General features: G+C 49.1%; 7 protein-coding genes across 7 annotated transcripts; 4 read left to right on the plus strand and 3 right to left on the minus strand.

The window, feature by feature from the left end:
• Positions 1 to 3,321: 3,321 nt before the first annotated feature.
• Positions 3,322 to 3,750, plus strand: CTRU02_206995 (uncharacterized protein; the record flags this gene model as incomplete). Its single annotated transcript, XM_070204816.1, has 3 exons — positions 3,322 to 3,401; positions 3,453 to 3,651; positions 3,682 to 3,750. The coding sequence occupies 3 exons, from the start codon at positions 3,322 to 3,324 to the stop codon at positions 3,748 to 3,750; spliced, it is 348 nt and encodes a 115-aa protein (XP_070061349.1).
• A 222-nt stretch (positions 3,751 to 3,972) lies between these two features.
• Positions 3,973 to 5,130, minus strand: CTRU02_206996 (transposase; the record flags this gene model as incomplete). Its single annotated transcript, XM_036729391.2, has 1 exon — positions 3,973 to 5,130. The coding sequence occupies one exon, from the start codon at positions 5,128 to 5,130 to the stop codon at positions 3,973 to 3,975; it is 1,158 nt and encodes a 385-aa protein (XP_036578898.2).
• A 2,316-nt stretch (positions 5,131 to 7,446) lies between these two features.
• CTRU02_206997 (choline dehydrogenase) lies at positions 7,447 to 9,525 on the plus strand (the record flags this gene model as incomplete). Its single annotated transcript, XM_070204817.1, has 4 exons — positions 7,447 to 7,615; positions 7,723 to 8,133; positions 8,186 to 8,647; positions 8,705 to 9,525. 4 exons carry the CDS (start codon positions 7,447 to 7,449, stop codon positions 9,523 to 9,525), a joined length of 1,863 nt encoding a protein of 620 aa, XP_070061350.1.
• A 1,768-nt stretch (positions 9,526 to 11,293) lies between these two features.
• CTRU02_206998 (uncharacterized protein) lies at positions 11,294 to 12,590 on the plus strand (the record flags this gene model as incomplete). The annotated part of the gene is made up of 3 exons (XM_036729389.1): positions 11,294 to 11,494; positions 11,560 to 12,203; positions 12,254 to 12,590. 3 exons carry the CDS (start codon positions 11,294 to 11,296, stop codon positions 12,588 to 12,590), a joined length of 1,182 nt encoding a protein of 393 aa, XP_036578896.1.
• A 657-nt stretch (positions 12,591 to 13,247) lies between these two features.
• On the plus strand, positions 13,248 to 14,405 carry CTRU02_206999 (transposase; the record flags this gene model as incomplete). Its single annotated transcript, XM_036729388.2, has 1 exon — positions 13,248 to 14,405. One exon carries the CDS (start codon positions 13,248 to 13,250, stop codon positions 14,403 to 14,405), a length of 1,158 nt encoding a protein of 385 aa, XP_036578895.2.
• Positions 14,406 to 16,451: 2,046 nt separating this feature from the next.
• On the minus strand, positions 16,452 to 18,513 carry CTRU02_207000 (AMP-binding enzyme; the record flags this gene model as incomplete). The annotated part of the gene is made up of 2 exons (XM_036729386.1): positions 16,452 to 18,248; positions 18,370 to 18,513. The coding sequence occupies 2 exons, from the start codon at positions 18,511 to 18,513 to the stop codon at positions 16,452 to 16,454; spliced, it is 1,941 nt and encodes a 646-aa protein (XP_036578893.1).
• Positions 18,514 to 19,554: 1,041 nt separating this feature from the next.
• CTRU02_207001 (initiation-specific alpha-1,6-mannosyltransferase) lies at positions 19,555 to 20,728 on the minus strand (the record flags this gene model as incomplete). The annotated part of the gene is made up of 2 exons (XM_036729385.1): positions 19,555 to 19,610; positions 19,663 to 20,728. 2 exons carry the CDS (start codon positions 20,726 to 20,728, stop codon positions 19,555 to 19,557), a joined length of 1,122 nt encoding a protein of 373 aa, XP_036578892.1.
• Between the last annotated feature and the right edge of the window lie 3,738 nt (positions 20,729 to 24,466).

The raw sequence follows: 24,466 nt of genomic DNA on the forward strand, positions 1-24,466 counted from the left end.
ATGACACAAGAGCCATCGGGACGAGAAAACGGTCAGTCCGTTGTACAAAGATGTCGGAGTGAGAAGGAAGAGGAGTTTTCAGAGGGTTGGTCGTCCTTGGTTGACAAACAACACTGCGGCGGCGGCACGGCTACAATATCAACAACGAAACGTACTTTGCTATAAATCACGGTGCGACGCCTGGATGGCGGGCACCATACAAGCATAGATGACATTTGGTTTGCTTTAAGACAAGAGGGACAGAGAAAAGTGAGGAAGTCGAGAAGGATCATCTCGCCGTATTGGAATTTTTTCACACATTTGGACGTATTGAGAAATGAACCAAAAGTCTTTTTTGCGCTGATGCGTTCTGTTTTCCCTACCTCGAAATGTTGGATGTGATTGATTACTGCACTTGAAGCGGTGTGGCTGTAGCTTCTGCAGTGAGACGTCTGAGGTGAGACGTGCAGGATACTGGATGACGACGTACACGGGAAACGCGTCCCGGTACGGGGATGAGTACTTTCATCCGGACTACGAGGCGGCTGCAGGAAGTGAACAGGAGGTGGCCCCGAAGTGGTGGGTCCTGGTTTCGGACTTACATACGGAGCAGCGGCCGTGTTCTGTCATGAAGGCGACGGTATTTATTCAATGATTGCACGGACATGACTTCCGCACAAGGGTTGGCAATGGTTAAGAGCCTTTAATTTAATTCAACAACTAATTTAACCTGCTTAGGTTTGTTAAAGCGCATTTGTGGAAAGTCATGTTGTTATCTAATCAATGACTTTGGTAATGACTGAGGGTAGCTCTTAACAACATACCTATTCTGACAATTGATAGTCGAGGTCATGAAAACCAAAGTGTGTGGTGTTTGGTGAGAACAAGGTTGGAAGGGAGAAGAAGCGATATCGATGTTCTGCCGGGTTCAGATCTTGGGCATGGCTGTCCAAGACCGTCCCTTGGGACCCTCGTTATGTGAATAATTACTCATGCTTAATTGGGCTTCCTTACAAATCACGCTCTAATAAAGGCTTTTCTCTCTCAGATCCTTCCCGCCAGGAGGACTCTCGCCCTTTTGGAAGCCAAGCGGATGGAATTGGGGGTTCGCCATATGAAATCCAGCTGTCATGTCCTTCAAAAGAAGGTCTCTTGGTTCCAGAAGTGTCGAGTCTGCCACCATCAGTCCCGGAAAGAGAGGCCAAGACGGCTAGGGGTGACAATGGAAGCCGCCTAGGCGGCAGGATCCTCCCCCACACGCTTCCCCTTGGCAGAGCTGTGGGGCGATGACTTCCTATCGATGTAGAAGGGTAGGAGGCTCCCTACACCTGCTCAGAATGGCAGGACACCGGAAGAGCATTCACATGTTTGGCTGTGTAAGAAGAAGTGACACACCGCGTCTAGACCCATCAACCAAAAAAGTCCGTGAGTGCGCCGCGGGGGTCGTCCAGTTTGTGGCCAAGGCGGACGTGTATCAAGATATCAGGAACAAGATAATCCATGAAAGCCGCTGGTCTTTGAGCTACGGCATTGCAATCACCTAATTATAAACTACACCTGCGAATCCTCCATGTTTTAGAGCTCATTGCATTGGGTATCAGGCCCATGGTGACGATAGGCCTTGTACAACCAGCGTACTACCAACGATTAGTATGGCTCATGTCTCATTGTCACCTTTCCTGTTGCCGACATTGCATTGGAAACCTTGAAATCTGCAACTTACAGCAGGGGCTGAGCTTTGGCGAGTGTCAGTTCAATTGTCTATTTCCATAACAAGGTTTGATGAGGAACAGCTTACAGCCATGTAGGCGTTATGAGCACGACCGTATAGCAACTTACATCATATAGCGTTGTAACCCCGGACCAAAGGACTAACCAGCTAGTCCGCCATACATGCCTTTTATTCGCCAGTTCCAACATGTGCTGTTGTTTTACCTTCCATCCGTAGAACAACAGACTGTCCATATCCATTGTACGATTTATGTTCCTAAACTCAACCCCTCCATAAATGTCCTGTCACGGCGTCTTCGCTATTGGGTACATGCGAATGATCTTCAAGCCAGTTCTTGGCTGCAACAAGAGCGGGCATGATGGTGAACAGAACTTTTAGCATCCTAGTCAACCTTTACCAGAGCATCACGGATGCGAAGAGATAGCAACCGAGGGTTTTCTGCATTAAGCAGCACAACGCATCATTCTTGGTCCACGTGCACCACGTCGTCATACAGACCAAAACAACTAGCAACAGAGAGAATATCGACTTCAATATAGTGACGGTAAAATTGACTTTGAATAGACGAGATGCGGGAAAAAAGACCGGATTCCTCATTGGCTTGTCTCCGGCAATTGTCAGCCTGACTGGGGCAACTGTGATTGAATTAGATTAACCAACAGAGAAAGAGAGTAATGCCTCAACAGCTCGTTGGTTTGGGACTAGTGCAAGATTAGAGGCTGACCTGTGTGAGGATCGTTGCCTTATGTAGTATTCTTCGGCCTCCGGAATAGATGTTGGTTAGATTGTCAGCCAATGAGACCTCTAGAATCCACCGGTTTGATGCCACTGCAATTTATTGTCCCTGGATCCAGTGTCAACGCGGATGCCACGTGATATGTTCAATGGCCACGTGCTGCAACGGCCACTGTGTACACTTCACCGCATCAACTATTTGTGATTACTCAAAAAAAAACGTGAGGCAGGTTGTGTCTGAAATGTCCGTGTATACGAAAGATTTGCATAGTTGGGGGATGTTGAGTCATGTACAGACAAGGGTGGCATCTTTTCTTGCAGTTGATTGACGGAACCAGCAAGGTTGAAGTGTCCATAGCTTCCGGAGACCCACTTGATTCTTGCGTACTATGTAGGACGGCATTAGCAAGCGGGACAGCCACAAGTCGCAGCGCAACGGTCACGGCTGGCACATCAGTTGGTGTCGATTGAGTCCAATGAAGAATCAGGTGCCTACTGAAGATGTTCGATTTTTCCCCTCCTCAGATCATGTTTGTTCCTGTGGCTGTATTGGTTTTTCAGGACTAAGCTTTATATCATGTCTAAATATTAAGGCAATGATCTCCAAGTGATATCTTGGCGTCAGCAAGGTCTTTGTGTCAATTCCACTCTATAAATTAATTATCTATTGACTCATGCAGGCCCACCAACCGATATACCGTGATGGGAGGCTGTCTAGCCGACTCCAGACTGTTTATACTGACTCGTTTCCACCTGTAGTTACCTATGTATAACATCCTTAGCCCCCAAAGTGACGACCATTCCCTCTGGACACTCCTTTTTTGTTCATTTGTCTCCCTCTATATCGGTATCAAGATCAATCACAGAACGCCAAAATGAAGTTGTCAATGCTGGGAGCCATCGCGATGCTTGCTGTAGCATCAACGGAAGCCTGTGCTAAGTACAAGAACTGCTGGTGAGTTTGTGGCCCCCGTTGTGCCCCAGAAACTTCCCGCTAACCTCAAAAGGTGCGAGAGAGACCAGGTCGAATACCAGGCAAGGTCCAGAACAACATTGCGTGGGATGACGACACGGTAAAGGCATGTGCAGCTTCTTCGGGAGAGAGCGGATACTACGGCCAGAACTTCAAGGAGTGCTACCGTTACAAGAAGAATTTCTTTGCCTTCATACCTTCGAAGGCTATCAACAACTGTGACTGGACCAAAGTAAGCTACATAACACAAACCAAGAAGTACATCACTAACAATCTACAGCGATGCCAGGAAGCCGGCGCTACTCGTGGTTGGTGCCGCGAAAAGATCTAGATATACCCTTTGAAGTCGAAACCCATCCACTGCTGCGAGGATGAAAGCTATTTATTACTGCTGGTTATAATTACATCATTCACATGTCACATATTGAGAAGGAGGCCTACGTTGCGCACGTAGGATTCTACGCACATAACGTCGCACACCCACTTCTCGCACACCCCCACATTTCGCACACCCATAAATTGGGTCATCATGAGGTATTCATCAACTTCATAACTATAAGTCTGATTCGTCTCCTGCAACTGTGATACTATCGCCAGTTTTAATAGGTAATTCAGGCTCGCTAGATTCATCTGAGCTATCCTCAATTTCGCCAGCCTCAATTTGGGCTTTGTGAATTGCCTCAATGTTGGCAAACTTCGAATTTGGGCTCATTTGGACCTTACGCCGCTTCCGTACCATTCCAGCCTCAACTTCTGCTTCCAACATTGCAATCTTCTTCTCTGCTGTAGCCAATTGATAGTCCTTTTCATCAAATCCCTTTTGAACCTTCCGAAACAACAGTCGCTGGGTTTGCTGATCTTTATCCAACTTGCTGAATAAGCTAAGTTGATCATATAGATCAACTGTCTTCTTGGGCGTTGACCAGGCTACTATGGATGTAGCAGATGCCCAGTTTTCGTCTTTTCCACCATCAGAGGCCCTCATAGGCGTAGAATAGCCTGGCTTCGAGGGCTTGGAAGCATTCTCAAGCAGTAGAGGGCTCATGAGCGGTCGAGCTATCGAAATGGGCCATAGTCCTGTTGCTTTCCAGCCGCTTCTGATATTCTTGCTTGAAAATGCCATCTGGCGTGCTTTTCCATAGCAGGTAAGAAAGTTCCGTTTGCCTACAACTGTAGAATCGTTGTGTTGAATGAGGTATCCAAGCTCTTTTCGATAGGTCGCCTTGAGAGGCCCAAAGACTGCTTGGTCTAGAGGTTGGAGAACGTGGGATGTATGTGGCGGTAGGAAAAGGAGATATATCTTGTGTTTATAACAGAGATACATAAATTCTGTTGTTTCATGACTGCCATGACCGTCTAGGATCAATAGTCTCTGCTCAGAGGGATGATCAGGCTTAGTCAGAGGGATAAAGATGTTCTCAAGCCATTCCACAGCTGTAGAGTCTGAAGTCCAGCCATTCTCAGTTGCTGTGAACTTCCAACCACTGTAAATATCACGTTTATGGATATCAAGAGGAAACCATTGTTGTTGAACCGATTTCCCTCGATAAATAACAAGTGGAGGAAGCGCCTGACCAGTTGCAGAGACACACTCAAGCATAGTTGTCCAAGCCCGAGACCCAGGCTGTTTTTTTCGCATTGATGAGCTTTCTGATGATCCCAGTACTAAGCCATTTGATCCTCTGCCTTCTAGGATACCAGTTTCATCCATGTTATAGCGATGATGTGGTTTGATCGCCTTGATCTCTGGAAGGGCGAGTTGTTGAAACCATTGCCTGATTACATTAGTTGAGGCCCCATTGACACGCTTAGAATCGATGGCTCTAGCTCTATGAACCTTGATTGATGGATTTCTCTTAATAAAGAACTGAATCCAGTTTCTCCCAAGTGGCTGGGTAGTGCCTCTGATGTCTAGGATTCGCTGGGCAAATTCCTTGAGTTGTTGATGTGTTGGCGGCAGCCCTAACGCCGCCTGGATACGCACCCATTCAGCTAAGTGACTTTCCTGTGCTGGAGATAGCTTCTGGAAGCTAGAGAAAGCTACATTTCTTGCCTGTGAACCCTTTAATCGAGACTGGAGGGTTGATGGTGGAATTCCAGCATCATGAGCTGCCTTTCGGACACTCTGCCCACTTGCAACTGCATTGAGAGCTTGATTGACTTCTGTTTCCGTATACTGGCCCATTAAGCGTATAAGAGTAACTATTCAAAGAATTATAATAATCGCTGTAAAAGTGGTGAAGATATTAAAGAATGTTGAAGAGGGTAAAATTCTACATGAGCGATTTATGGGTGTGCGAAATGTGGGGGTGTGCGAGAAGTGGGTGTGCGACGTTATATCAAAGTTATTCTTTAGGAGATGTACAAATGGGGTCAACCATCATGAATTTAGCTATATGAAACTCATGTCAACATCATTCTGGTCGAAAACGGTGTAAACTACGTCACTCTGCCTTCGTCGGTCATCTTTATACTAACCTCGTAAGCCGCCCAATCATCTTTACCATCCCTCTCTGAGTCTGCTTGAGTTCCTTTTTGGACCGATATATTTTATTTATTTACAGCTAATCCTATCCTGAATTTAAGCAGCCTATCAGCTTTGCTGCTGTAATCTTATGCAAATGGTCATTAATGTTGGCTACGCCAATGGTCGTCTCAACCCTCTACGTGATTTTTATATCAAATCAATGAACACTGCGATTGAAACCCCAGGGACTTGTCATACAAAACGACTTTTCGGTTGGTAGCCATTTCACTTGAGAGGCTTACACGTTCTGCCGTGCACCATATCTGGCATGAGGTATGGTGATTTAGACTACAGGAAAACCTTTCACTAGCCAAATTTTTGCGAATGAGGAAAAGCCCAAAATATCATTGTCGCGTTCTAGCACTCCTTTTCAGGTTTGGCTCCAATTTCTAACCCCCACTTGCTGTTCATTAACTTTGCCGTTCTGTCTAATTCAACAACAAAGCCATTAAGGTTTAGAACATCGCAAGCTTAAATTAAGAGCTCAACCTTAGGGAATGGCCTCTTTTATCGAAAGTGTTGTTTTTTTTCCGTATGCCCTTGATTGAGAGCTGACTAGCGGGCAAGTAGTATCACTTCAATTCAACCTTACTTTGAATCTAATACGAATATCAGCTTAACTTGTCCAATATTTTTGACATGGTTTCTTGTTGCAGTTAGGAAGGTATCGCCCAGTAGAAAAAACATTCAGTGAAATTCTGTTATCTCAAACAATTTACCAACAACTTGATAAGCCTGGTGGTCTCCAACTTGGTTGATTTGGCAGTTCTCATTAACAAGTTACCAAGCTACAGCATGCTGCACAAGTGACTCGCCAAAGGTCAAGGTATAGGATGAGACCAGAAACACAACACACGAAGTTCGGAATTCAAGTTGTGCAATCGAAATAGGCTGGAACATAGGACTCCCGTAGTTATAGGACTCCATAACCAGACGTTTAGTGTGATTTTACGACAGCGACTTTCAAGTATGATGTCTCTTTCAAGTCAAGAAGACAAAACTCCACGTCTGTCATGTGCGACAGATGTGAATTGATAGGTCAATTCTTCCTATAGTTCGCCATAGAAGGCAAACACCTTCTAAGATCAACCTTTGGTTAGTAAATAGGCTTGGCTCACTGATATCTGGCACTTGTTGCGGCTACCCGGCGTCGCTGCTTCGGGACATAGGTGAACCTTAGCAATAACACCTAATCTGAACCCATTCCAGTTCATTGTTGGGTTATGTAATAGCCGAGGTTACATGCATTTCCTGCATATATATATAGTTATTTTAAAATATGAGCAGACGGATAAGCGAAGAATGGGTGAATGATACACCATTGTGAATTCTATCCGTCTTCCCCCTGCTATCTGCAGGCAGTGCGGGGTTTGCGCAATTCCGGCAAACATAAAATGTGACGAGTGACGACAACCATCACACATCCAAAACATACTTTCTTCAAAGCTCGAAGGAAGATTGGCAGTCTACTGAGGTCCAATCTATTTTGAAAGCATTGCGATGATTGCAAAGTTATCGCTGGCTCTCGTTACTGGCGCAGTTCTGGTTTCGGCCACTACCTCAGCTAAGAGAGACTTAGACGCCGTCGCGGAGGAGTATGACTACATCATCGTTGGCGGAGGGACAAGTGGGCTCGTCGTGGCCAACAGACTGAGCGAAAACCCCGATAGTAAGAAGAATTTCTTTGATGATATTGCTGGCTGGTTTTGATGGAGTGGAATTATTTTGGTCAAAATCAAGACGAAATAGCCAGAATTGTCACTGACATTTATAAAGCCACTGTTCTTGTCATTGAGTATGGCGACTTTCCGAATAGCATCAATGTGACGGTACCCTTTTTCACCACTTACGACCAGTCGGTCCGTCTTTATAATGTCACTTCCGTACCGCAAGCTCATTTGGGCAACCGGACCTCGCGACTACGTATCGGCGCTACAGTCGGCGGATCATCAAGTGTCAACGGCATGGCGTGGGATCGGGGTTCAATCGCCGATTACGACTCCTGGGAGGCACTCGGCAATCCCGGCTGGGGCTGGGATACAATGCTGAAGTACTTTTGCAAGTCCTCCACCTTTGCGCCACCTTCTAAAGAGTATGTTGACAAGTACGGTTACCAATGGAGTCAGGATGCGTATGGGAATGGCCCAGTGAAGGTCGGCTTCCCATCTTGGCAGTGGCCAGAGGCAGGTAAGCCACAGCCTGTGTAGTTCGCCATCAATGATGGCTTGATATTGACTGGTTGACCCTGCAGACCTTCAAGCTCGGGCTTGGGCCGAAGATATCAAGTTTCCGAAGTTGAAGGACGGGGCTGACGGCGACAACGTGGGTATTGCGTGGCTACCTCAGAATTCTGGTGGCAAGGATGCAACACGTTCAACAGCCGAAACAGCATATTTCAACCCAGCCAGCGACCGTAAGAATCTCCACTTGCTTGTGCGACATTACGGTGCTGCGATCAGTTTTGAGGGACGCTCAACTGCTGGTATCGATGTTGCGAGCCGTGACGGATCTAGGACACGATTTGTGAGATCAAAAAACGTGGTTCTAGCCGCCGGCGCTGTTAACACGCCGCGCATTCTCCAATTGTCTGGTATTGGCCCTTCAAAGCTTCTAAAGGGCCTTGGCATAAAAGTCGTCGTTGATTCTCCGGGAGTTGGTGCTAATTTTCAGGATCACCCTGCCATTTTCATGGTGTATGACTGTAAGTTACTTCTACATCTCCCTGAATTTGAATGTTCTTCTGAAAGTTTATGGCTAGTTACCAATGACACTTCAATGAACCCTACGTTGATGAAAAACGAAACCTTCTACAACCAGTCATGGGCTGAGTACCAAGCCAACAGGACCGGACCACACACACATTCGTGGGGAAACAAGGTTGTTTTCACGTCTTTGCAAGATCTTGACCCAAGAAACTACCAAAAGATTGCCGAAGCGCTCAGTGCACAAGAGCCATTGCAATACCTCCCTCAAATCTACGCTGAAAACCAAGAATTGATCAACGGGTTCAAGAAACAACGGGATGTCTTGAAACAGCAGTTTCTGAATCCCAAGGCCGGTGTGGTGGAGATAACTTTTGGCGGCGCCGAGAGTATCCCAGTAGCCCTTCAAAAGCCGCTTTCCAGAGGCACCATCGTCATCAACACTACAAATCCGGATCCCTCAATTGCACCTCTGGTCGACTTTAACACCATCTCTAATCCGATCGATAGTCTCATTCTCGTTCGTTCCGTGGCAAAAGCCCGAGAATTCATGTCACGTCCTAGTGTTGCCTCTCTTGCCCCTGTTGAGTTGTCGCCAGGTCCCGGTGCTACCAGTGATGCTGAGATTGAGACTATCATGCGCCAGTCATGGTTGTCGCCGAGTTTTGATCACCCTGTGGGAAGTGCAGCTATGATGCCTCGGGAATGGGGCGGTGTCGTCGACAACAAGTTGCGAGTCTATGGTGTGGAGGGGCTCTGGGTTGTTGATGGGAGCATCATGCCTATCTTGCCAGCAGCTCATACGCAGGCCACAGTTTACGCTGTTGCCGAGCATGCGGCCGACATAATTAAGTCGTTTGGGAGCAAAACTATTTAGGTTGCGTAACTTCACTCTAAATTATTGTCTTATGACTATCCGAGGGCCTTGACTACAACCAGCGGCTGATAAATGGAGCAAAGCCAAACTGTTATTGCAGATTATCAGCATGTGTATAGTTTCTAGTAGATAAAATGATCGATATAAGTCAGCCATTGGCTTCAGCATGAGAACACTAGGTAATCTTCTTGGTTCGTGTGTGCTTTCCGCCCAGGCTTCTACCGTGGATGAATTTTACATCCGGTTTGAGTCCCCGAAGAAATGCCTGAACAGTGGCTGTGCTTGACTGTAAAGGTGTTGATAGTTTCTATTCTTGATTTTCCTTATCCTACGCCTTGTGAAACTTCATCCTATCTGCTTAGGCGTTTTACTTATCGCATGATTTCATCAATACTCTTTCTCTCCAGTATCTTTATGCTAAAGGATTATCGGGGAAGTGAGGTAGAGATGGCCCTGATGGACATGGTGCTGGCTCACTGTGTGCAGTCTAAGTTAGTGGTAGCATGATTAATATAAGAGTTGACCACAATAAGGTTGTGTGAAAAGATAGAGATATGCACGTAATATGCCAGGCTACTTGAACCTGTCTTGACAGAACTCACGAGACGGGTAGGTGATAGGCGTGCGCTATTTTTCTTATCCGGGACAAGCTATTGATTGAACCAGAGCAGCGACGAATTTAGTCAGATGAGACTTCTTCAGCACAAAACTTGCCTGTAAAGAAGCCTCATAGGGCCTTTTAGATAAGCATAGACTGCTTCGTTTGGTAACGCATAAGACCATTAAAGATGGCTGAGAAGATGAATACAGCGGACGCAAGTCTTCCCTAATGTGGTGTAGAAGACTCGAAGTGTAGACTTCTTCTTAATTGGGTTGGAGAGTTGCATTCATGGATCGTGATAGTGCCTCCCATTGAATGAATCTACTTCTCGTTAGTATGCCCTTGCCCTAATATCACGGCATGTAGCTAGCTGCAGCAGACTTATCGCTTAGCTAGTATTCTTGCCTCCATAGTTAGTGATATTACATTTATGACTCGGGGGTTAATCGAGCCTAGGTAAAGGACCTTTACTGTATTTATAGTGTTTGGATAAACTGCAGTAGAGTGATATACTAACCAATTAAAGGCATAAACTACGATAATTTGAAGCCATTTCTCACATATTATTCTGTTTTGCTTTGCTGCAAGCTGAAGCGTGACAAATAGTTTACTCGGTTTTACGAGCTCTATGAAATCATCCGCTCCGACTAGATTGAAGCCAGCGACGTTTTGCTCAGCTCTATCGTTGCGTATAGAATGGTCACATGCTAATTTGCTGAGCTCCGAAGATGGTTTTCGGTCCGAACTGATGCGTGGTCCTGACTTGCCGCTGAAACTTTGAGAGCTCGGGACTTTCTTACCTCCAGCAAATTATTACCTTTTTTGGTGATTGATCATTTGATAGCCAGCATGTCCGCCAAACTACCCAGGGCAGTCCCTGACGACAGTTTGGAGAACCTGCCTACACAAATGCCGAAATAGTTGCCGCCTAGAAACAGTAGATGGCGAGCCCCAGGCCGCGGTTGTTATGTTCATGATTCGATGTACATTTCGGGGCCCAAGCTTCAACATTAACTATTCAAGACTCTAATTATCGGAATGACAATGTAGAAACACGTGTCAGGTATAAGAGCCCATTCGACATCCACGTAGGTTTACATCCAGCGTTCAAGTGCATCACCCCTACTCCCGAAGCAATCTATTTCGTAAACAGTCTTCTGAGATATTATGCCGAACATACTTGAAAGAGGCCCGCAATACTACAAGATTGACATAACCGACAACTTACCTCCAGGCACCGACAGCGTAGATCAGTTTGAGGAGAACCCACGACAGCCCAGACCGCCGGCCAGGTCTAAAAGACCCCTTCCAGAATGGCCTCCTGAAGCAGAAAGGCGAGGAAAATGGATCTACAAGTATCTTGACGAGGTAAGGGGTTGGCCTGCCTACACAGAGTTCTGATTTCGTCAGTCTCACAAGAGTTACTTCTCCAGCTCGACCCAGAGACAGAGTATGACCAGATTATCAAGACGGCAACCTTCTTCATGGCGAACTCTTTCGCATTCGGCGCTGGCTATGCGTCAACCTTCATCCACCTTGTCCAAACTCCCGCGGGCGCCGCAGCAGTCCACCAAACCACGAAAGTGTACCGGCGTGGTCACCAGCGATTTTTCGAGACACGAGACTATTTCCTCGACTGGATGTGGTACGGGAGCGGATCCGACATCACCCAAAAACGCCTCGCAAGCGTCAACAAGATCCACGCGAGCGTCTGGAAACAGGTCCCAGGAGCATACAGCCACCCCTGGGAAGCAGAGATGGCCATCATCGGTGCCGCATACTTTGAGACGTATCTCAGGAAGCTGGTCGGGGCGAGAAGGACGGAGCCGCATGCGAATGTTCAGAAGGCGTGGCCAGAGTGGGGGGAGCGGGTATGTGCTCAGTTGAGGACAGAGCCGTTGGACGGCTCAAGGAGTTTCGGAATTAATTTTCCAAGGAACTGGGAAGAGCTTGAGGGGTTCTACCTCTGGTTTCAGAGGATACCGATGGAGAGGTATACGAACGAGGAGGACCGGAGAAAGGCGCATGAAATATCGGAGGCGTTTACAAGGCAGTTTAGCGTGCTTTGGTTTCCGAGGTGAGTAGCACGCAAGCCTGATGGACCTATGGCTGACGCACGGGGAGCAGACGTCTACAGTGGCTCGGCCGTCAAATCGTTTTGACCGTGATACCAGCTGCGATACGCGAGCACAATCGGATTGGACACCCAAACGCTCTCGCAGAGGCGTCCATAAAGTTCGCGTTCAAAATTTTCCTGGATCTGAAAGACGCGCTCCCAGACCCCGTTCACCCGACATTCTCAGATGAGTACCATGCGGCGAAAGGGGTGAGCTGGAACAAAACAGATGTCAAGGCTGAGGCGGAGTGGAAGCGTCGGGACCAAGTGGTGGACGCTCTTCTGGGATCGTTTGTAGCTTTGTGCGCCATACAATTGTTCTTGCGATTTAGATGGTTTGTATGGTAAATCAGACAAGAGTAAAAGTTGAGGGTTGTGTTAACGTCGCACACCCACTTCTCGCACACCCCCACATTTCGCACACCCATAAATCGCTCATGTAGAATTTTACCCTCTTCAACATTCTTTAATATCTTCACCACTTTTACAGCGATTATTATAATTCTTTGAATAGTTACTCTTATACGCTTAATGGGCCAGTATACGGAAACAGAAGTCAATCAAGCTCTCAATGCAGTTGCAAGTGGGCAGAGTGTCCGAAAGGCAGCTCATGATGCTGGAATTCCACCATCAACCCTCCAGTCTCGATTAAAGGGTTCACAGGCAAGAAATGTAGCTTTCTCTAGCTTCCAGAAGCTATCTCCAGCACAGGAAAGTCACTTAGCTGAATGGGTGCGTATCCAGGCGGCGTTAGGGCTGCCGCCAACACATCAACAACTCAAGGAATTTGCCCAGCGAATCCTAGACATCAGAGGCACTACCCAGCCACTTGGGAGAAACTGGATTCAGTTCTTTATTAAGAGAAATCCATCAATCAAGGTTCATAGAGCTAGAGCCATCGATTCTAAGCGTGTCAATGGGGCCTCAACTAATGTAATCAGGCAATGGTTTCAACAACTCGCCCTTCCAGAGATCAAGGCGATCAAACCACATCATCGCTATAACATGGATGAAACTGGTATCCTAGAAGGCAGAGGATCAAATGGCTTAGTACTGGGATCATCAGAAAGCTCATCAATGCGAAAAAAACAGCCTGGGTCTCGGGCTTGGACAACTATGCTTGAGTGTGTCTCTGCAACTGGTCAGGCGCTTCCTCCACTTGTTATTTATCGAGGGAAATCGGTTCAACAACAATGGTTTCCTCTTGATATCCATAAACGTGATATTTACAGTGGTTGGAAGTTCACAGCAACTGAGAATGGCTGGACTTCAGACTCTACAGCTGTGGAATGGCTTGAGAACATCTTTATCCCTCTGACTAAGCCTGATCATCCCTCTGAGCAGAGACTATTGATCCTAGACGGTCATGGCAGTCATGAAACAACAGAATTTATGTATCTCTGTTATAAACACAAGATATATCTCCTTTTCCTACCGCCACATACATCCCACGTTCTCCAACCTCTAGACCAAGCAGTCTTTGGGCCTCTCAAGGCGACCTATCGAAAAGAGCTTGGATACCTCATTCAACACAACGATTCTACAGTTGTAGGCAAACGGAACTTTCTTACCTGCTATGGAAAAGCACGCCAGATGGCATTTTCAAGCAAGAATATCAGAAGCGGCTGGAAAGCAACAGGACTATGGCCCATTTCGATAGCTCGACCGCTCATGAGCCCTCTACTGCTTGAGAATGCTTCCAAGCCCTCGAAGCCAGGCTATTCTACGCCTATGAGGGCCTCTGATGGTGGAAAAGACGAAAACTGGGCATCTGCTACATCCATAGTAGCCTGGTCAACGCCCAAGAAGACAGTTGATCTATATGATCAACTTAGCTTATTCAGCAAGTTGGATAAAGATCAGCAAACCCAGCGACTGTTGTTTCGGAAGGTTCAAAAGGGATTTGATGAAAAGGACTATCAATTGGCTACAGCAGAGAAGAAGATTGCAATGTTGGAAGCAGAAGTTGAGGCTGGAATGGTACGGAAGCGGCGTAAGGTCCAAATGAGCCCAAATTCGAAGTTTGCCAACATTGAGGCAATTCACAAAGCCCAAATTGAGGCTGGCGAAATTGAGGATAGCTCAGATGAATCTAGCGAGCCTGAATTACCTATTAAAACTGGCGATAGTATCACAGTTGCAGGAGACGAATCAGACTTATAGTTATGAAGTTGATGAATACCTCATGATGACCCAATTTATGGGTGTGCGAAATGTGGGGGTGTGCGAGAAGTGGGTGTGCGACGTTAGTTACTTTGTGGGCGGCTATTTTGGAAGTCATGCACTAGATACACCTTGACCTGGATGAACTAGTATTGACCAACAATTTTTGATTGCTCTTATGCTCTGCACATGTCAGCGGCCAAGAGGTCAGCATGCCATTGCTGGCCGGCTAAAAGTGTGTTGTTTACTAATTCGTCGAAACCATCGACAACCGAAAAAAGCTCGGGATTTGAACATGTTACTAACCCGGCGAACCCTCTGCATTGCGGCATTCGCAATTTACAGGCGTCCATGGCCAAGTATCTCCAGACCCGACGAAAAGAAACCCTCAATCTTTTCATTTAGTCTTTCGGCCTGTAGTTGGGCTTGGAAAGAGCTGCTCCTTCTCCATTCTGAAGAAGGCATCCAACAAGAAGGGTCAATGGCGAAAGGCTGCAAAGGTTGTAACAGCCTCAAACATTCTGTGATGAGGCTATACTCATGACCTGACTTCCGGCTTTGTTTCAGATCTCGAATATATTACTAGTCCATAACTCCCGAGGTATGCTAAAGCACGTCGTAGACTCCCGCTTTTGAGTCCACATCTAGTATACAAGCGACACGACTAAAGAAAAGATGCAGATTTTTGGAACCGTCTTCACGTTCTCAGCTACCCCAAATCGCCTCAGAGATTCTGTACACAGGATACGGCCAAAACAATACGGCCGAGGCGAACCCGACGTATCTATGCATCATTAGTGGTATGAGCATAAATTGTAGGTGAATTCCCAACTTACTCGGCAACCCGCCTAACGGCTTTTTTGCCCATGCCCGGCCAATCTCCCGGTTGAGACTGGCCGTTCTTGGGGGCGACGAACGAATTCATGCTCATGGAGCGGGTTTGGAACGCTGGCATCGGCCTGCGTGGCAGCTGTCTAACGAGTCTGGCGGCTTGAAAACTCATGATGTTTGTGATGGTCGTGTTTATTGATTGTGAAATGATGATGGTTTTGTGATGTTGGAAATAGGATCCAAACAATTTACTCGACCAAACTCATGTATTGATATTTTATATCCACGTTGCGAAAATTGCATTTACAAATGACGTGAGGCCTGCAGCAATCAAACCCCAGAGGTTCCAATTGACGCCGTCCGGCTTTTGGCGCCGGCGATGTCCGAATTGACTGGTGGAGAGCCCTCCGTGGAGTCCTCCGCGATGATGTACTCGCTGGCAGGCCTGCACCAGGGAAAAACAAAATGGCCTGATGGTGCAGAGGCCGAAATCAAGAACACGGTATTGGTCACCGGGGGCTCCATTTTTTCGGGATCCGGTAGACGGGATATGTGGTGAGTAAGCGTTAGTTCCCGTGATGTGGATTCGACAGGGCTTGCTTGGTGCCGGGCCGCCCGGAGCCGTCGGGATCTGAACTAGAAGCCTTTGACGGGGGTTGTCACCAATAACGAATTCCATCTGTTTCAAAGCCCGTGTGAACTGCCGCATTATCGTTATTTGAATTTTTCGGTCGCATACTGTCATCAGCCTCAAAGTAGGTTTTTGCCGTCCAGGTGAAGAGTGTCTTTTTGTTCTCTTACGACAGGATGGGACTTATTATTGGTAATATTAGAGGATTATAACTCTGTGAGATGTTGGGTAGAACATTGGTTACCCATTGCAATTTTCAGAGCGTGCAAGGGCTCCTCCAACTTTGACCTTCAACGGAAGGACGCAGAAAACAGGCGTAAACAGGCGTATTGGCTACGCTTGGCTCTGCAGGTCCAAAATTTTCAAGCACTCTGAAGTAATACTAATGTCAACATCGCTTCTTAAGCATAGTTCAAGTACTCCTTCGATACATCACGCTTAGTCCCAATCAGCATCAAAGCCGAGATAGTCGTTAGACCGTAAATAAAGAAATGTCAGTTGGATAATACGCTCCTCTAGAAAAATGCTAAGCCATGCTCCGTAAAAATAAGTACAAACACAAACAGCCAAAGGTCTCCTACCATCTAGCTCTTCTCGGCCGCGATAAGATCCTTAGCCATGTCCCTCAACTTGAACTTCTGGATCTTCCCACTGGGCGTCTTGGGGTAGTCGTCAACCCAGAACACGTGCTTCGGCACAAGGTGACTCGACAGATGCTCCCTGACCCATTCCCTGATCGCATCCTTCGTCAACACATTCTGCCCCTCCGTCTCCCCGCCCTTCCACCCTTTCTTCGCGACAATGAACGCTCCAACGCTCTCCCCGAGCCTCTCATCCGGCACTCCGACAACAGCAACCTCCTTGACACCGTCCAGCTGGAACAGACAATTCTCGACCTCCAGCGGATGGATGTTCTCGCCGCCGCGGATGATCAGATCCTTGATCCGCCCCGTGATCTCCACGTACCCTTCTTCGTCCATGACCGCCTCGTCGCCCGAGTGCATCCACACCCGTCCCTCGCCGTCCTTGACCCTCACCTCGTTCGTCTTCGCCTCGTCTCCCCAGTATCCCTTCATAACGAGATACCCCGACGCAGCAAGTTCACCCCTCTCCCCCCTCGGCACGATCCTAGACGGGTCTAACGGGTCGACTATTTTGACAGCGGTGTGCGGCATCACCTTCCCCACGCTCCCCGTACGCTTCTCAAACGGGTCTGCGGGAGCCGTCATGCAGCTCACGGGACTTGTCTCGGTCATCCCGTAGCAGATAACCAGCTCCTGTAGCCCCAAAGTCTCATACAACCTCCTCATCAGACTCTCCGGTACCGAGCTACCCGCCGCGATACCCTTCCTCAGGTTCCGCGGCATATCCTCCATCTTCACGACGTTCCCGGACGCCAGCGCCTCGAGCACGGCGACGAACATGGTCGACACGCCATACAACCCCGTGGCATCGTACTCGGCCACCATCTTCAACGTCGCAATGGGGTCGAACGCAGGCGACGGGAAGAGAATCCCCGCACCCGTCGTCGCCGTCGCCATGTACCCCAACACGCAACCGAAACAGTGGAACAGCGGCGGCGGGACGACGATTCTGTCCCCGGGCACCAGACCCATGCGCTTCGCGATGAGGTACCCGTTGTTGAGGATGGAAGTGTGCGTCAGCATGGCCGCCTTCGCCTGCGACGTCGTGCCGGACGTGAACTGGATATTTACCGTGTCGTCCGGGCTCAGCGGGGCGTCGGGAACTACATGGCCCCTCTGACCGCGGAGTAGCACGTCGTACGGCGTCAGCGCCTTGAACTTGGGGAACTCGACCAGAGGGTGGTACGCGAGGTTGTCGACTACGACGATCTTTTTCAACGTCGGCACAACCTCGCTCTCGACATTCCCCCCCGCCCTCACGGACTCCAGATCAGGCACGATGCTGCGTAGCAGATCGAGATTGCTGCGTCCCCTGCCGGGTTTATACGGCAAGTCGGTTACTTTGCCGATGATCAGGACCTCCACGCCCAGATGCCGCAAGGCTGCGCCAACCTGCTTGGCGTTGAACCCCGGGTTCAGGGGAACCAGCACGGCGCCGAGTTTGAAAGCCGCGTAAGTGAGGGCCGCGAACTCGGCGCCATTACCCAGGGACACGGCGAGGCGGTCGCCTTTCTTCACGCCGAGTTCGCGCAGGCCGTGCGCGAGGGTGTTTGAAAGGACGTCGAGGTCGTAGTAGTTGAGTTCCGCTGTGGTTGCCGAGGGCAGCGGGGTTGAGGTGGAGAGAGGGGTGGCAGAGGACAAGGCGGTGGGCGCGCGGGCGATGACAGCCGGACGGTCGCCGTGAGCGGACACTATAGATGCGAAGTGCTCTGGGATGGTATGTGGCAGGAGAGGGGGCTGCGGTGGATTGTCAGCGTGTTAGCCATTCTGACGTAGATTGAGGTCCATCGGTGACATGCAAGGTTGAAGCTTCCTCTTGGCGCCTCACCAGACCTTACTCATGAGGACGAAAACATACCTCTTCCGGCCCAAAACTCAAGCTCAGCGCGCTCCTGGAGCTGTATCGTCTCCGCGAGCATCCCACGCCGAATACCCTCTCAAAACCGACCCTCGAACGTCTTCCCGCGTACGCCGCGAGGCGGGAGGCACTTAGCGGAGACATCGTCGCGAAAGTTGTCCCTCGCCCAGTTTCGGCTCTATTCAACCGAAGGACAATGTTGGAGCTAGTCGGACAACCTATGACGCAATAATGAAGCGGAAGCAGTTTAAACTGGAAAGCTGTAAGAGAACCGAGAGGGAGAGAAGATACTCATGAACGTATTCATGACCGAATGTTCACTCAATGAGAGCGGGTGAGCACTAACCGCCGAAATACCTAGGTAAAACAAGAGGTGAGGGGAGGCTGGTCTTCGGACCTTGAGCTTCGACCGGTCCGCGCCTGGTCGCCCTGGCCAGGGTACAGAGGTCTTGGCACGGGAGGGGACAGCCCCCCAAGCTTCCCGACGCCGACAGATCCCAAAATGCGGAGAAAAAAGGGGGGAAGGGAGCTGTGCGGGGTTCTGTGCCAACAGGGAACAACGCCCCAAGAGATAGAGATCCACGGTGACGTCCTGACGTCCTTGACAGATGGCCTCGGCTAGGGGACTAATGCCAAAAAACTATTGCTGATGGTCAAAAATTGCCAAGAACAAAGCTGAACGAAGAGCTCTTTGGAATGTCTTTGTTCTCAACGGCTCAACGGCTCAGCGATCGGCACCATATGTCTAACAAACTACCGATATTACATCGTGTGCGATTTGGGGCTTTCAATTGCTTCATTCACTGACTGTCTGGGTATATGTACCGCAATGCTAATGACTGCGCACTTCTCTCGGTCTCCCTCAATTTGTGCCTCTTCTGCAAACTTGATTGCATCTGCTCTACCGCCAACGTTTTCCGTGAGGGACCGCCTCTTGAAGTCTCATATGACTGGAAAGGACCTCTATGCCAAAGCTCATGCTTTTCCCGTATTCCTGGGTATGCGGTTCGTCTGTAGTTCATCTTACTGGTGCGAAACAAAGCAAATTCGAAATAATGAAACAAAAACTTGTGAAACCTGACCGGGCTATAGACGTGACCCAAAAGGACGCCGCGCAAGATGCAAATATTAAAATAACATGTGCTGAAGGAGAAATGTGTCGTCGCTATCGTTGAGACTTGGCGTTCAAGACTCTTCATTCTGCTCGCCAATGTGGCGCAACTCTTCGGGCTTCCAAGTGCCTGTCTTGCTGTTAGCTCGGGTTCAGAAAGAAACGACGCAGATGGGACTCACCCTCAAAATCGTGCTTGACGAAAGCCATGGGGTCATCGTAATCCTTGGCGCCCATTTGTTGCACGCCAGGGCTGAAGCTAGTGATGGGAAGTACGACAACATCGCCAACCTTCTTGGATGTCTCCATGCCAGTGAAGTTCTTCCAATCGATGGCGCCCTTGGAGTTCTTCATGTCGAAGAAGCGCGGATCATTGAAATAGTCGAAAATGGTATCAGTCCATACGGCTGGGCCAGTGAACTCGACCACGTTCTTGTCAACAATGTTGTCCAGCTTACCCTCCTTCTTGCGCTTCAGCGTCTCTTCGGTGATGCGGACGACGATCTCACGCATGACAGGGTGGCCGGGCTTGGACTGGATTGTCCACTGGCAAAACTGAATACGGCGGCTGTACCAATCCTTCCAATCAGGACGATCGGGGTCGGCCTCGATGCCAATCACGAGGCCAATGCTCTCTCGCGGGATGCGCTCAGGAACCCATTCGAGAGCAGACCGGATGGCATAGGTATCAATGTCGGAGTAGATGCCGCCGCGGGCGAGCAGAATCAGGTATCGGAAGAAGTCGGCCTTGAGGACCGGCAGGGGAAGGGCGTCGTAGGCTGCGAGGACCTCGGGAACGGAGGCGTAGAGCAGACGAAGCAGGTTAATGGCAACCTTGTCGGTAATCACCTCATGAACAAAGCCAGGGTGTTGCTCGGTCCAGGAGGCTTCCTGCTCGCGGAAAGTGAATTGCTCCTCGGCGGGCGTCCACTTCCACGTCTGCCAGATGTAGGCAGGGAAACGGGTTTCAACATCGTAGGGATATTGGTATTCAAGCTTTTCGTACAGCGACATTTTGGACATGTCCATCATGGGCTTCTGAGCTGTGACTTTCTTGGGAGCAGATGGCTCAATGCTGTCCCCTGAAGGAGTGATATCGGAGGGATTCTTGGGGGATTTTGTCGTGTCATGGTTGGAGGCAGCGACAGGAGCCTTTGCGGCGGTCGTCGAATCGTGGGAGGAGGAAATTAGGTAGAAGACGATTAGGAAGAAGGCGGCTGCCGCAACGGCTCTTCTGGGAGTAAGCATCTCGAGCGATGTGTTGAAGAAAAGAATGAGTTGGTAGTGTTGAATGAGTCGATCACAACTATAAAGTCATTGGGTAAGGAGTTTCTTTCTCTTGCCAAGACAGTAATCGAACAGTAAAAATGGTGATAAAGAAGGACGTTGGAATGGAGGTCGAAACGAGTGCGACGTGATTCCTGGGAGAGGAGGGGGAAGAAAAAAAAGACGTTGGAGGCGTCGAATTATGGGATATAAAGAGGACAAAGGCGCGGAAGCTGAAGGGCCTGGACTAGGACAAAGTTATTCCTGCGAAACAAAGATAGATCATGTCAGTTTGGAAGTAATTAGGAAAATCGGGCACAGAGGCAACAGGTTGAGGCGCAGATAGTTGCGCAGCAGAGAGCGAGCGGGTAGGGCTGGCAGATAAATGAAGTCTGGGTCGGGGAAATAGGGGAGGGCAGCTTGTCAAAGTTTGGGTGGTGAAGGGATGAGCTAGTAGCGGATAAACAGGCGTGGGGCCTGGAGACGTAACGGGCAGACGAATGGAGCACACCTTTAAAAGAGTCAATTCAGGATGACTGGATTGGGTTCCCCCACGATTGATGTACGTTGCCAAGAGATGCGAAACGAAGAGAAAGACGTCGTTGGGATCCCAGGCGAGCCAAAGTTATTGTGACTGAGTCTGTAGGTTGAGAGAATTGGTCGGAAAGACTATTCGAAGCCTCGTTCAGGGTTTCGCGTAACTTTTTTTTCTTCTGCTATATTTTCCCGGGACGCGCAAGGCAGCTGAAAGGCTACAATTAGGGTGGATGCCGAATTGCGTAAGAGAACAAGAGAGATGAATGGCTGTGCTGTGCCGCGCCTAGTACAGGATGATGTGTCCCAATTAAGGCACTGGGGTAGCGGAAGAGGCGACTTTGCGTAAGTTTCCAGAGTACACGTGAAAGTGGTATTCTCATGTACTTTTGCCGTGGGGAAGGACCTGTGAGCGTGTGAAAGAGCGTAAGATTGGGCAAACCGAGAGGCAGAAGATCCAGAGACAGATCCAGACTGACACAGGGCGAGCCTTTAATAGGGAATTCAGGGAGGTTAGGAGAGAAAAGGGAAAGAGAAGGAAAGGCAAAAAAAAAAAAAAAGTAATGGTAGCGGAGGCCACGGCGGCGATTGCAACTACGGAGTAATTACGATAGTGAGGTGAACGATTCGCAATAGAAAGGAACGTGCAAGGCATACTGTGGCCCCTTCCTCCCCCCGCCGTGGCGTGGGCCCCCCCTTCTGGTGGATACCGCCCGCACAGCTACGGCGTAGTACTTGTTCGACACCTGCCGATGCTGCGGCATTGATAAGGTAAGGAAACTTGGCTCCAATAGGTACGTAGACAACACAGCCTAAGCAATCCCCTGCGCGCGCATGCGCTACTGCTTGAGGCGGTCTCGGACAGCCAAACGATCGTCCCTGCTGCCCAGTAGCGAGGCACCGGTTCGCGCACACATACTGGCTCAGGGTCCCTAGTTGGTAGGTGCTGAGCGTAGTGTTGATGGTGAAGGGGGGCGCTCAACTGCTTGGCATTGCTGCCAGGGGATTCAGACAGCACCAGACAGATGAGACAGAGCGGGAAGAGCGATGGCACAGACCGAAGGGGGACAGGGAAGAAGTGTACATTGTGCTTGTAATCTGGAGACCAAACGACGAACAGCATGAAGGACAGGAATAGGGCGTGGAGACGAGATGGGACGGATACAAAAAATCCGAATATTTGGTTCAGCCCCATACGATATACGAATGCTATTACACGAATTTACACGAATTGAGTCGGCGAATAAGCATCGTGAGATTTGTGTCGCGAGTGAGACGGCGAGGGAACAGGAGAGACTCGCCGAGGAGAGACAGGGGAAACGCCTAAGGTGGACGGTTGAGTTGAGGCGAATTGAGCGCCGTCTCGTGTGAGTCTCGTATCGCTTTTTGTCAAATGCACATTTGGCTGGGCCTTAGTAAGAAAGTAAAATGAGCAACGCCTTCGCTTCCCGTACGATCCTTCTGCATCCCGTATTGGACGAGTCGCGAAGGCGGACTTGTAGCCAAATGTGGCTTTGGCGGAGCAAGCCAGGCGCAACTACAGCTAGCATAGAACATGACGAGAATCTGACGAATCGTTACCCAGGCTCTGTTGGGCTACTATGGGCTACTAGTCAGTAAATAAAAAGCTCAAAAAGAGCCGTTACTTGCTAAATGAAGTAATTTGATGGCTGCTTCCTCCTTCACACAGACTTTTCATCAATAACGAAAAATTACTACTAGTAGTAATGTCAGGTAGCCCATTTAGGATGGATCGACTGGTTCGTCTTGCCATTTAATGGCAAGTTCATGGAGAGCTCCGTCTGTCTGAGGCAGGGAGCTTTGTACCTTTGTAGCTTGAACCTTCCGTGCCTTCCACGTGTTTTGCAGAGATGTACGCGTAGTATCCGTACACGCCTTCCTCTTCCCCTCTCTCTTATCAAAAGGCCACTAGGCGATCACTGGCCGTTCCTTCTACCCCTGACTATGCGAGGTACGTACCTCCGCTTCCAAGTCTCTCTGGCGGGCTGCACAGGACTGGCAAAGACAGGACCGGGGATGCAGCAAGATTCTGCTAATTGGGATCCGTCTTTCCCCTGTGGATAAGTCCCTTACGGATGTCGGCCGGAACATCAGAAAATGTCAGTGCAGACTGGAGAAGATCCGAAGGACCCAAGGAAGAGTAAGAATGATGATTGAGTACGCCCTATCCAGAAGTTGGCAGCAGCTCGGCCCAGCTAGCCAGCGTCTCCAATGGAAAAAAATGCAAAAAAAAAAAAAAAAAAAAAAAAAAAAAACTTGGTCCTGGGGATTCCCAGCCCATCACGACATCAGATAGATTGGGACGTTTCAGAAGGGAGCACCCTGGATGGGAACCTCTCTAAAATAGGCACGAATCTGCAACTCGCCCGACATGGTACAGTGTGCTGCTCATCCTCTATCCAAAATCGTTGCTGTCCCGTTCCATGTCTTCCTCTTCCAGCAGTGTGTCTATCCGTACTCCGTACCCTCACCGCAACGCAGTCTTCGGCCACCGTCCTTGCCGGGGGCATCCACGCACTTCTCTGCTCCACCGTGCCGGACATCAGAAAGCCACCCTCCTCACCATGTGCCGCCAATTGGCATTTTTCCTCCGCCTTTCAAAAGTGCCCATCGCCGGCTTGGCTTCTGCCGTCCTCCGCTTTTCTCTCTGTATTGCCGTGCCGTCCGACACCATGCACCAACCCAACAGCCTCGTCAGCACTACCTAAATCACTCACTATCTTCATCTTCGCTTCTTGTTGGCTGGTGGCGTGTTTCGCTCATGGCAGACCACCGACGCCGCCAAGATGGTGCTTTTTCTATGACAAGACAACTTCATCCTTTCCACGAGCATCAAGCCATGGGCGCCTCCTGGTCATGCATCATGATATTACATCACCACAGACAATGCCCAGCTAATTGAGCCACGCTCACCTTACCATCAGTCCGAACATGTGTCTCCGTTTCGCCAAGTCTGTAGACATGAGACGCTCCCTTACAGCTTCAGCCCACGCAGAACATTTCGCACAGTATGCCATCCCACAGACACAGGGGGAAAAAAAAAACTTGGGTTCTTAACAGCATCAGCCCTGTCAAGCTACGTTTGGGGCTGAGCTTCACTCCACCTCCATCTGATGTTCCAAAAAGTCTAGACACCAAGTCATCACGCTCATCGCCGTACAGAGT

The sequence above is a fragment of the Colletotrichum truncatum genome, assembly GCF_014235925.2.
Source record: "Colletotrichum truncatum strain CMES1059 chromosome Unknown Contig_0004, whole genome shotgun sequence".
NCBI lineage: Eukaryota > Fungi > Ascomycota > Sordariomycetes > Glomerellales > Glomerellaceae > Colletotrichum > Colletotrichum truncatum.